The 13,090-nt window shown below is 37.8% G+C and overlaps 1 protein-coding gene across 1 annotated transcript; it reads right to left on the bottom strand.

Annotated features, from left to right (window-relative positions):
* Positions 1–7,857: 7,857 nt before the first annotated feature.
* LOC101986067 (olfactory receptor 19-like) lies at positions 7,858–8,787 on the bottom strand. The gene has a single exon (XM_005370377.1). It carries the CDS (start codon positions 8,785–8,787, stop codon positions 7,858–7,860), a length of 930 nt encoding a protein of 309 aa, XP_005370434.1.
* Between the last annotated feature and the right edge of the window lie 4,303 nt (positions 8,788–13,090).

Below are 13,090 nucleotides of genomic sequence, written 5' to 3' on the forward strand. Positions count from 1 at the left end.
AGTTCTCTGTAGTCCTCATTGTCCGCTATGTTCAGCAAGTCCGGTTTTATCCCATGCTTTTTCAGATTCAGGCCAGCTGGCCTTGGTGGATTCCCGAACGAACATCCCCATTGTCTCAGAGTGTGGGTGTACCCCTCGCAGTCCTGAGTTCCTTGCTCGTGCTCCCCCTCCTTCTGCTCCTGATTTGGACCTTGAGATTTCTGTCCTGTGCTCCAATTTGGGTCTCTGTCTCTGTCTCCTTTCATCGCCTGATGAAAGTTAATATTCAGGGGGATGCCTATATGTTTGTCTTTGGATTCACGTTCTCATTTAGCTTCTCTAGGATTGCGAATTATAAGTTCACTGTCCTTTATTTATGGCTAGAAACCAAATATGAGTGAGTACATCCCATGTTCCTCTTTTTGGGTCTGGCTTACCTCACTCAGGATAGTGTTTTCTATTTCCATCCATTTGTAAGCAAAATTCAAGAAGTCCTTGTTTTTTACTGCTGAGTAGTACTCTAATATGTATATATGGACCCCATTTTTAAATGGAACTCTTTGGTATTTTGGTTTCTAGTTTCTTTAGTTCTTTATATATTTTAGAGATCAGCCCTTTGTCAGATATGGAGTTGGCGAAGATCTTTTCCTATTCTGCAAGCTACTGTTTGTATTATTGATTGTGTGCCTTGCCTTACAGAAGCATCTCAGTTTCAGGAGGTCCCATTTATTAATTTTTGCTCTCAGGGTCTGTGTTACTGGTGTTATATTTAAGAAGTGTTCTCCTTTGCCAATGTGTTCAAGGCTATTTCTTCTATCAGGTTCAGTGTATATGGATTTATGTTGATGTCTTTGATTGACTTGGACTTGAGTTTTGTTAATAAAGATAAATATGGATCTATTTGCATTGTTCTACGTATCAATATCCAGTTATGCCAGCAACCTTTGTTGAAGATGCTTTCTTTTTTCCATTGTACAATTTTGGCTTCTTTCCAAAATTCAGGTATTCATAGGTATGTGGATTAATCTCAGGGTCTTCGATTCAATTCCATTGATCCACATGTCTGTTTTTATGCAATATCAAGCTGTTTTTATAACTATAGGTCTATACTATATAGTATATAGCTTGAAGTCAGGAATGGTGATGTCTCCAAAGTTTCCTTTATTTTACAGGATTGTTTTGACTGTTCTGAGTTTTTCATTTTTTCGTATGAAATGGAGTATTATTCTTTCTTGGTCTTTCAAGAATTGTGATGGGATTTTGATAGGGATTGCATTGAACCTGTAGAATGCTTTTGGTGAGATTGCCATTTTTACTATGTTGGCCCTACCTATCCTGCCTATTCAAGAGCATGGAAGCTCTTTCCATTTTATGATACCGTCTTCAATATCTCTCTTCAGAAACTTGAAGTTCTTGTCATATAGCTATTTCACTTTGTTAGTTAGAGTTACTTCAAGATATATTATGTTATTTGTGGCTATTGTAAAGGGTGTGTTTCCATGATTTCTTTTTCATCCTGTTGATCATTTGTGTATAGGAAGGCGACAGAATATTTTTTTCAGTTGATCTTTTATCCTGCCACATTGCTGAAGTTGTTTATCAGCTGTAGGAGTTCAATGTTAGAACTTTTGGGGTCCCTTATGTATGCTACCATATCATCTGCAAATAGCAAAAGTTTGAATTCTTACTATCCAATTTGTATCTCTCTGATCTTTTTCTTGTCTTATTGCTCTAGCTAGAACTTCAAGTACCATATTAAATATAGTATATATGAAAAAAGTGGACAGTCTAGTCTTGCTCCTGATTTTGAATCACTTTGAGCTTCTCTCATTTTAGTTTGATGTTGACTGTCAAGTTGTATATGCCCCTTATTATGTTTAAGTATGTTTCTTGTATTCCTAATCTCTCCAAATCCTTTATCATGCAGGAGTGTTGGATTTTGTTGAAGTATTTTTCAGCATCTAATGAGATGACCATGCGATTTTTTTTCTTTCAGTTTGTTTATATGGTAGATTACCTTGACAGAATTTTATATTTTGAACCATCCCTGCATCTATGGGGTGAAGCCTACTTGATCATGGTGGATTTTTTTGATGTATTCTTGGATTCAGTTTGCCACTATTCATTGAGTCTTTTGTGTCAATATTCATGAGAGAGATTGGTCTGTAATTCTCTTTCTTTGTTCATTCTTTGTGTGGTTTGGATATCAGGTTTGGAACTGTAGTCTCATAAACAACTTTTGAAATGTTCCTTCTGTTTCTATTGTGTGGAACAATTTGAGGAGCATTGGTATTAATTATTTGAAATTTTGGTAAAATTCTGCAATGAAATCTTCTGGCCCTAGACTTTTTGTTGTTGTTGTTGTTGTTGTTTGGGAGAATTTTTAATAATTGCTTCTATCCCTTAGGTCTATTTCAGTTGTTTATCTGGTCTTGATCCAACTTGGGTAAACTGTACCTATCCAAAAAATTGTCCATTTCTTTTAGTTTTGCCATATTTGTGGAGTGTACGTTTTTGAAGTATGACCCCCAGCTAAGATTCCTAGCAATATTGGAGAGGATGCCTGAACTGGGCTAACTCTGTAATCAGATTGATTATCACCCTAATTTCAACATAAAACCTGTAGGGGAAGGCCAGCCAATCACCTTGCTTGAAGGGCGGGATCCCCTTAGGCTAATATTTACTTATAAATTTTGCGGGTGTGCTCCCCGCCTTCCCTTCTGTTTTCCTGCTCTCCACTGGAACCTTGGTTTTATAAGTCCTCCCCTTATTAAAGCTGAATATTTTATAATAAATTCTATCTGCCGTTCTTTTACACTGCAACAAAAACCTTCATCCAGTAACTGATGGAGCAGATGCAGAAATCCACAGCTGAGCACTGGGCCAATTTCCTGGAGTCCAGTTGAAGAGAGAGAGTACAGATTATATGAACAAAGGGGTCAAGTTCATGATGGGGAAACCCACAGAGACAGCTGACCTGAGCAAGTAGGAGCTCACTGATTCTGGGCTGATTGCTGGGGAACCTGCATAGGACCAAACTAGATCCTCTGAATGTGGGTGACAGTTCTATGGCCCGGGCATTCTGTACGGCCACTGAAAGTGGGACCAGGAGTTACTTCCCAGTGCATGAATTGGATTTTTGGAGCCCATTCCCTATGGAGGCATTCCTTGCTCATCTTTGATACAGGGGAGAGGCCTTGGTCCTCCCTCAACTTGATACACCAGATTTTGTTGGCTCCCCATGAGGAGTGGGTGGAGGATGAAGGGATGAAGTGGGAGGGGAGGGGGAGAAAGGAAAGGAGTGGGAACTGTGGTTGGTATGTATAATTTACAAAAACCTTTAAATAAAAATTTCAAAATGATTGTAATGTAAATATCTGATACACAGGATATCTGATATGTGACCCCCAAAAATGTGACCCATGGGCTGTATACCACTGCTCAACAGAATTTAAAGAAGTTATATTCACCTTCATACTGTTTGGTTTTACAAATGATAAAATAGGCTTCTTTTCTCATTGTGAATGTAGCATTCAAAAAAATAAGAAATGAATGCTTCATTTTTATTAAAGTATGTTCTTTACAATTTTTAAATGAAAATACAGTCAAATCACTTTCCTGCCTCAAGTCCTCCCGTGTCTGCTCCCACCAACACCATGTATGTACCCCTCACTCCCTCTCAAATTGGTAGCCTTCTCTCCTTGACTATTGTTTCACACATACACACAATCACACACATACATGCACATACACACACATAGACACACATACATGTGCACACACATGCACACACACAAATGCATGCATGCATGCACAAAGATGGAAAGCTTGCATAAGCAAACATTGTCTTTCCCAAAGATCTCCAGTCTTCCTGTTCAGGGTTAATGTGTTTGCCAGCTTGTGCAGTATCATGTGTCTTGTATGCACTGCCCTGTGTATTTCAGCGTGTCTTTTGTGTTTCTGCATGAAAAGTTATAAAACTATTTCTTCAGACTTTTGGAATTTTCGAGTAGTCTTCACATCTACTTAATATTATATTTTAACAAACATGAGGATAATAAGATATTGTGAACACCAGGGAAATCGTAAGAAGCCACACAGGAGCAGGACTGTGGAGTAAATATCAGGTACAGACAAGTAAAGTCAATATTATGAAAATTGAGACTTGAGTCAGAAGAGGGGAAAGTGAAGCTGGGACAGAACGAACTTGTGAGGGGATCCATGCCTCCACTGTAGAGAATCTGAAGTTTTGTGCTTAGAGACCTTGTCACACACAGTCATGTCATTATCCCGAGTAAAATCCATCTTTCCCCACAATCCTGTCTCCATCACATACTGACTCTCCCGGGCCATTAGCGTAAGATGGGTGACAAATTGCATTGTGCACACATATGAAGATGTCATGATGAAATCATCATTTTTATATAATTAATATACATTAATAAAGAGTGAAGTTAAGATGATATCAGTGACTAAATTTCAATGGCTCTGCTAATCACTATGAGAGAAATGTCAGGGGCCCAGTGCTTAGAATGTCAAAAGAATCTTTGCTGCTCCTTCAAAGAACACTGAGCTAGAATTAAGGAGCAGAAAGGGAATATTTGGATCAAACATGGGACTCTATGCCATGCAGCTTCTATAGCATGTCACTATACACAGAGTTTGAATATCACTGCCTTATTCAAGAATTGATTCAGTCACTGCAGGTGAATGTGAGGAAATAATCCCTCAAATTTTAGACTAAAATGTCTGTGTAAGAATGTTCTGAATTGAAAATGATACTTGCATTGAGCCATTGTTAGAGATGTCCTCATGCCATGTCGATTTATTCATCCTTGATCTTTTCAAGGATGCACTGAAAGTTATGATGTAATTCAAGGGACCTCTGTGGGGATCTACTGTTCTCTGTTATAATGTGGGATGTACCAGCAGGCTACCTGCTATAGGCTCAAACTATGTGCTATCAGAGAGCCTGACCTAGACCACCGCCAGCCAGCCTAGATCCAGGCAAGCCCTCAAATCCAAATGATTCCAACTAAGATTAACAGAGCAAGTCCAGACTCAGACCTGACTACAGTCAAGACAAAGACGAGGAAGGTTCAAAAGACTCCCAGTATGCATATCTACGTAAGAAAATAGAAGCACATTATTTTCTACCATTTATTTGAAGATGACTGACGACTACAATTAACAAATGCAAACAGCAATGAAGATGTTCAGAACAACCCATTGCACCTTACATTTGACATTGCTCTGATATTTAAAGGTAGTATTAACAATTATCAAATTGTTCGCATTTACTACACATAACTCCTTTTGGTTTTGTTTGCTTGGTTGTTTTTGGTTTTGACTTTTTTTTTTTTTTTGAGAGAGAGGGTTTCACTGTCTATACCTGGCTGTCCTGGAACTCACTCTGTAGATCAGGCAGAGCTCAAACTCAGAGATCCACCTGCCTCTGCCTCCTGAGTGCTGGGATTAAAGTGCAGGGAACCACAGCTGACATTAGGGTAACTGTTTTTAATTGGCCATTGTTTGATTTCTCTTCTAGCTGTTCTGCAGTTGAAAGGACAGGTTGTTTATGAGGTGATACCTTCTGTCCAGCCTCTTTCTTAGAAGTGAGTGTACTTAAGACTACAGTTCTTACACAGGACGTCCTTCCTATGTGCATGGAAGAGATTTCAGAACTTGAGAAAATGAAAACAATACTTAAATATGTTTTCGCTCACAGAACATTAATGTTCATGAGCAGATATTTAAAGGGTAGTGTTCTTACTATAGGGTAATGGAAGAAATTTGTAGGAAGGTCTGGAATGGTCTTAAAGATTTGCATGTTTTTATTTTGTGTGTTGAAGTGTATTCCTACCTACCTACACACACACACACACACACACACACACACACACACACACCATGTGAGCACATTGCCCTTGTAGTCCATAGAGGGTGTCAGAGCTCTAGGAAGCTTGAGTTACAGATGGTTGTTATCTACCTTTTTTTTTAATTTTTTTTTTACTGGAAATTGAACCAGACCCTCTGGAAGAATGGCCAGTGATCTTAATCCCTGAAGCATCCCTTCAGTCCAGCACTTGAAATTTTTCAGAAGAAAAGCAAATGAAGCCATTTCACACATATCTGAAAATTAAGGCCATTTAATAAATGATTTAGGTTTGGACACTGTGGCTTGGCATTGAAACAAACAGACATACATCATAAACTGTATATTTCACAAAAAGTTGCAAACAGAAACTGCATGTTTGTTTCCCGGGTGCACAGACCTGAATAATCACACAGAAATTATATTAATTACAACACTGTTTGGCCAACAGCTCAGGCATATTTCTAGATAGCTCTTACATCTTAAATTAACCCATTTCTATTATTTATTTATTTATTTATTTATTTATTTATTTATTTATTTATTAAAGACTTCTGTCTCTTCCCCGCCACCGCCTCCCATTTCCCTCCCCCTTCCCCAATCAAGTCCCCCTCCCTTGTCAGTCCAAAGAGCAATCAGGGTTCCCTGCCCTGTGGGAAGTCCAAGGACCACCCACCTCCATCCAGGTCCAGTAAGGTGGGCATCCAAACTGCCTAGGCTCCCACAATGCCAGTACATGCAGTAGGATCAAAAACCCATTGCCATTGTTCTTGAGTTCTCAGCAGTCCTCAGTGTCCGCTATGTTCAGGGAGTCCGGTTTTATCCCAGGCTTTTTCAGACCCAGGTCAGCTGGCCTTGGTGAGTTCCCGATAGAACATCCCCATTGTCTCAGTGTGTGGGTGCACCCCTCGCAGTCCTGAGTTCCTTGCTCGTGCTCTCTCTCCTGCTCCTGATTTGGACCTTGAGATTTCTGTCCAGTGTTGAGAAAGAGACCCATTTCTGTAATTTTGTATTTTACCACGAGGCTTGTGGTTTGTTACCTCTTGCTTCTAAGGCAGCTATATGGTGTCTCTCGGACTGTGCTCTCTCTCTCTCTCTCTCTCTCTCTCTCTCTCTCTCTCTCTCTCTCTCTCTCTTTCTCTCTCTCCCTTCCACTCTGGCTATATTCAGCCCTGCCATCGGTCAGAGCAACTTTATTCATTAACCAATAAAAACAACACATATACAGAAGGATATCCCACATCATAAAGTATATTACTGTGATTTTAATGTATGATTAAATATTTACATATAGAAGATCTTATCTGACTTGGAAACCACCTTAAGACAATTGATGTTGCAAATTTATATTCCTGTACAAAAGGTTTTAGGAACAATGAAGCTACCTTAGAAAAAGAGTGAGGATGCTAACAAAGGGGTGAGCACAGCTGGAAAGTACATCAACATGTCATTAGAACAGGTATCATGAGGCCAATGGTACCAGTACACACCAATGTATATTTTATATGAATATTTTGCTACTATTGTATACCAAGGAATACAATGGGCTTTATGAACACAAAATTGAACATAGACACAGCAACCTAATCAGTATTAGGCTCTTACACAAATATAAAAGTAATAACATCGAAGTCTACACTGTAAGAAATATTAAGGCAGCAATATAGAAAGGTGAACAGAAAAGTGGTAAAAACCAGTCACAGAATCTCTTCTATAGTAAAATCATATCAAAGACCTCATCAAGTTCAGTTTATTCCAAAGTACCAGCACAACTCATGGCTATGTAAAATAGATGAGAATCTACAGGTGGCCTCTGATATGATACATGATACAACAGAGAAGAAAAAGCTTGCTAACAAATCTACAGAGGAGTAAGGTCATCAAAAGAAATCAAAACCCTAGGGGAAAAATTGAAAGAGGAAATGAGCTGGAATTATTTGATTGGAGTTGTGATACCTGTATTCGCTGCCCAGACATTATGCACTTTGTGATGAATGTCTCCTTTATGGCTTCCTTCTAAAGAGTCTTCTGAGAGCTCCCATCAGATCCTTATTCCTCAGACTGTAGATGAAAGGGTTCAGCATGGGGGTGACCACACTGTACATCACAGATGCTCGTGCAGTTGACTGTGAGTTTTGGGTAACAAAAGAACTAAAGTACACACCCAAGAGTGTAGAATAGAACAATGAAACAACTGAGAGATGAGAAGCACAGGTGACAAATGCTTTGTACTTCCCCTGTGCTGATGAGATTGCACGGATGGAGGAAACTATCTTAGAATAAGAGTAAAGGATGCCAGCCAGAGGACCACCACCCACAAGTACAGCTCCAAAGAACATCACCATGTCATTAGGGAACGTGTCATTACAGGCAAGTTGAACCAGTTGATAAAGTTCACAAACAAAGTGGGGAATATTCAAGTCAGTACAGAAAGACAGCCGCAATGCCATTGAACTCTGTAGCAAGGAATTCAAGACTGTTGTGATCCAGGACCCAAGAACCAACAACCCACAGAGATTGCGATTCATGATGACTGTATAGTGCAGAGGGTGACAGATTGCCACGTATCGGTCATAGGCCATCACAGCGAGAAGAAAGTTGTCCAAAACTCCAAACAGTATGAAAAAGTACACCTGAGCAATACAGCCTTCATATATAATCCCCTTGTTCTGTGTCTGAATATTCACTAGCATCTTTGGGATGCTAACAGAGGTAAAACAAATGTCAGCAAAGGACAGGTTAGAGAGGAAAAAGTACATGGGCGTGTGTAGACTGGAATCTGTAACTGTGGCAATGATAATGAGCAGGTTCCCAAGCAGAGTGGCCAGGTACATGAACAAAAACAGTCCAAAAAGGAATGGTTGCCATAGCGGATCCTCTGAAATTCCCAGGAGAATAAATTTCAAAGTTTGTGTGTCATTTTTCAACTCCATATAGCTAGTATAACAACAAAAAGAAAAGTAACCTGATGGAATTACATTATTATCTATAACACTATGCAATGTTAAACAGAAAAACTATAGTTTGTACTATAGTACTCATAAGGTAGCTCCTGTTTTGTGTCCGAGTGTGGATCTTTTTGGGGCAGTCTCTGGTATAATTCACTTGCAACTGCTCTCTTACTCTAAGCCTGTACCCAAGAAGACTTGTAATACAAATGTTTCCGAATGATGTTATAGTTGGGAAATACACTTTAATATGGGTCATACTCCACTTATACCCTTGAGAGTATATTTTACCATGATCATTTTCTACCCAGTGATTAATTAAATATAATGCATTGGCTTCATGAGCAAAGACAGATACAGATTTTATTTTTAAAAATGTCTCCAAGGATAATATTGTCTAATTAGCTCAAGTGGTTCCTGAGAGACAGAAAGGAAGAAAAGCTTTCTTGATTCTGACTGCACTTCAAACCCAGTAATATCCCTCGAGACATCACAAGAACAATAAACCATCAAAGTGAAGTACTCAGAAGAAAACCTGTTTCATCACTTTGGTGCTCACATCCACACAGACTGAGCTTCCATTTGGTCATAAAATGCAAAGGGAAGAGAACAGCACATGTAAAGTCTAAGGATTTTTTTCTTGCTATTTTCAAGGTTAATTTAAATTTTAACTTACACATAATAATTGAATCTGTTGAATTATACAATATATTTATAGTGCTATATACATCTATAAATGACACAATAACCAAGTCTAGATAATCTCTATGTCTACCACCACGAATTCCTGTGTTTCAAGCACTCCAAATATTCTCCTCTACATACTGTGAAGTTTATGGCACTTAGCTACAGTCATTGCGGTGCTCTAAGTAGGGCACAATCTCCTTCATGTCTCGATGTGACCTCCTGTCTTACTATTCACGTTTCCATCTCCCTCAGTTCTTATTTGTTGGCCTCTGAAAATTCTGATCTACTCAATTTTGTGATAAAAATGTCCTAGGATTCACAGGGAAACATCAGTGTGTCTAGTTCTGTGGCATGCACCAGATATAGAAAGACAAATACCAATAATTTAGCAAGTGAACAAAGCAGTTAGACATCCATCATCCCATAGAGTATATTTTCTGTCTTACTCTGGGTTTTCAAAATTTATCTGTTTGAATAAATAGCACAGGAGCACTGTAATTGTGGCTGCTATCTTAAATTCTATGAACAAATGCTGTTATATTTACTATATTATATTAAGTCCTGTACCTCCCAGCACTGCTCTACCTTTTACACTAAACAAAGTACGGGATGTGCATGTTCCCTGAGGACATTGAACTCTATGCGCATTTACTACAGTCTACTTTGTCTTTAATTAAAGATTCAAATGAGAAGTATTCTGTTTTATTCTCATTTCAATATTCACAGTTGGCCAAACACGTTTACATTATTTGGTGTAAGGGTTTTTAAAAAAGATATTATGTAACAAAAATAGTGGCAGAAAAATAATGTCAGATTTAACTAATTCATGTTAAAACATTTGGATTAAACAAATTAAACAGAAAATCAACAAATGTTTCCAAGAGAAATTCATAACTTAATTGGAAGTGACCTAATAATAAATAAATACTATAATGTTTCTTTAACATTGTGATACATAATACATACTCAGTAGCTGTTTTAATTAATTGGAAATTGAGTCTCAGTACATTTAGAAATATAACACATGCTAATGAGTTATTTAAACTCAGCTATATAGCCTATCTTTTCAATTTTTAAAAATTATAAAAATATCACTTTGTTTCTTGTTTTTCCTCCTTCTAATCCTTCCCATGTCTTCTCTGTCTCTTCCTCCCAGAATTATAGCTTTTTTCTTTGTCATTATTTCACACACACACACACACACACACACACACACACACACACACACACACACATATATATATATATATAGAGAGAGAGAGAGAGAGAGAGAGGAGAGAGAGAGAGAGAGGTAATGATATCCATATATAGATAGATGTATAAATACAACCTGCTGAGGCTGTTTAGTGTTGCCTGTAGTCATGTGATTTCAATAGGGAATGCTTGTTATAGAAACTTAAATATTTAAATAAAACTTAAATATATGGCTATCAGTCTAGAGTAAGATGATACCAGTCCTCTAGCTAACATACTACAAAAGGTCAAAACAAAAACTGTGTGAAAACAACCCATACATTTTGAAAGAACACTTTTAAAAAAAAAACCTACATATAGATTTGAGGAACAAAATTATGTACAATGCTGCAAAAACTCGTTAGTATGGATGGAGGTGGGCGGTCCTTGGACTTCCCACAGGTCAGGGAACCCTGATTGCTCTTCAAGCTGATGAGGGAGAGGGACTTGATCGGGGGAGGGGGAGGGAAATGGGAGGTGGTGGCGGGGAGGAGGCAGAAATCCTTAATAAATAAATAAATTTTAAAAAAAAGAAAAAATAAAGTTACATTAAAAAAAACTCGTTAGTATGAAGAGAGAACCATTTAATGAAACAGAAAAAGCCAAAAGTAAAAACTACTTGGGAAGACTCATGGCATAAGTTTAGTATAAGCTAATCAAACTGATGTTTCATCTCAGAAAGAAGGAGCATCCTCATTTCACTGTGTTCCTCCACAGTTCATAGGATGCTTCTCTATCCAGCAAATTGACTATAAATGGAGGTTTCGCTTGAAGAAAACTTGCTTCTTCGGATGATTGCATCAGTGGATTAATCAGACAAGTTTTAACTGGCTGTTGACAACTGCAGCCTCCTGGATAAGTCACTCTACGTGGCCTTGCTTTTGATCTCTGTCTCATTTCTGTCACAACTGATGAGACCTCAGACTCACCTGGATAGGGCTTCTGAATGAAAAGACAGTGATTAGAAATGTAATTTTCTCCCTGATGGCTGAAAATAAGAACTGGAGATAATTTTACTATGGCAGGCAGGGGTCATGTATTAATTTCCAAATTAGGTGAATATGCTAAAGAAAACAGAAATGCTCTGTCCACAGCAAGGTTGAAATGTGGAGGCAAAGGTTGGGGAGATATTTAAAATTCTCTGTACCTGCATATTATATACACCATTCCCTCTTGCCATCTCCAATCCTGATTACATCATTTTCCTAGGGGACTTTGCTCTTCTTAGAAATAAGTTTTTCTTGTGGAGTCTCTGTTCCCAAGACACCTGATTAAGTGTCATGTGAATCAGACTTGATTTATCCATCTCTATGTGCTTGTCTACCTTCCAAAATATAACCTACTAAGACCATGACATTACTTTGGCCAAATGTTTGCTTCATGTTTCTTTTGTCTCTCTTCTGATGAATGTATCCTGGAATGAATAGGTCTCATGAGTCCTTCAAAGCCTTGACTTTGTTTGGGTATACAACTGTTAATATATCCATGAATTTTATTATTCTTTTCTAAAACAAAGGAGTGACTCATAATTTTTTGACCAAGTTATGATCACAAAAGTCCTTGACCTTATTGTCCCCATTACAAAACAATTCCAATATTATAATAGTCTGGAGGAGGAAACACTCAGCCTTTTTCATTATAGTCACAAAGCTAAAACAAGTGAGGAGTGTGGCATGGAAATTAATGGGATGGAAACTATTATCCTTCAAATCAATCAAGACATTCACAATATTCAGAAACACAAGAAATTTATCACCCTTAAATCGTCACTGCTGAAAATATTTAAAGAAATCTTACACAACTATGAAGACTAACATTACATTCATGGAACTAAATGAAATCACAGTATGTCAAAGTTCTACTGATTCAATTTACCATTTAAGAGAGCCAGATTTTAGATTTGTTGACTCTTTGTATTATCTTCACTTGTATTTCCTGACTTTTCCATATTATTTTTGCTTTTTCTTCTAGTCTACTGTATTTGGATTTGGTTTGTTATTCTTTTTCCAAATTCTTGAGTTGCATCATTAAGTTATTTATTTGTGTCAATATTTTTTAATAATGGAACAACCTGTTATGCTTCCCTCTCAGTGCTGTTTTTGTGCCCCAGAGGTTTTCTATTTTTTCCTTTTATCATTGCATATTAATTGTACAAAATGAGTTGTTTTTACATTTCCATACATGAATACAATGTATTTTTATTGTATTCACTTCTGTGACTCTTTCCTACCCCTCACTCTTCTTTTCATCTTTCCCGGCACACCCCATTGCATTTTCATGTATTTTCCTCATCTTAAAGAAAACATAGGATACAAGTCTTTATGGGTCTTAGTTCACTTAACACAGTGACCTCCAGTTCTACCCATTT

The sequence above is a fragment of the Microtus ochrogaster genome, unplaced genomic scaffold (genome assembly GCF_000317375.1).
Source record: "Microtus ochrogaster isolate Prairie Vole_2 unplaced genomic scaffold, MicOch1.0 UNK77, whole genome shotgun sequence".
Taxonomy (NCBI): domain Eukaryota; kingdom Metazoa; phylum Chordata; class Mammalia; order Rodentia; family Cricetidae; genus Microtus; species Microtus ochrogaster.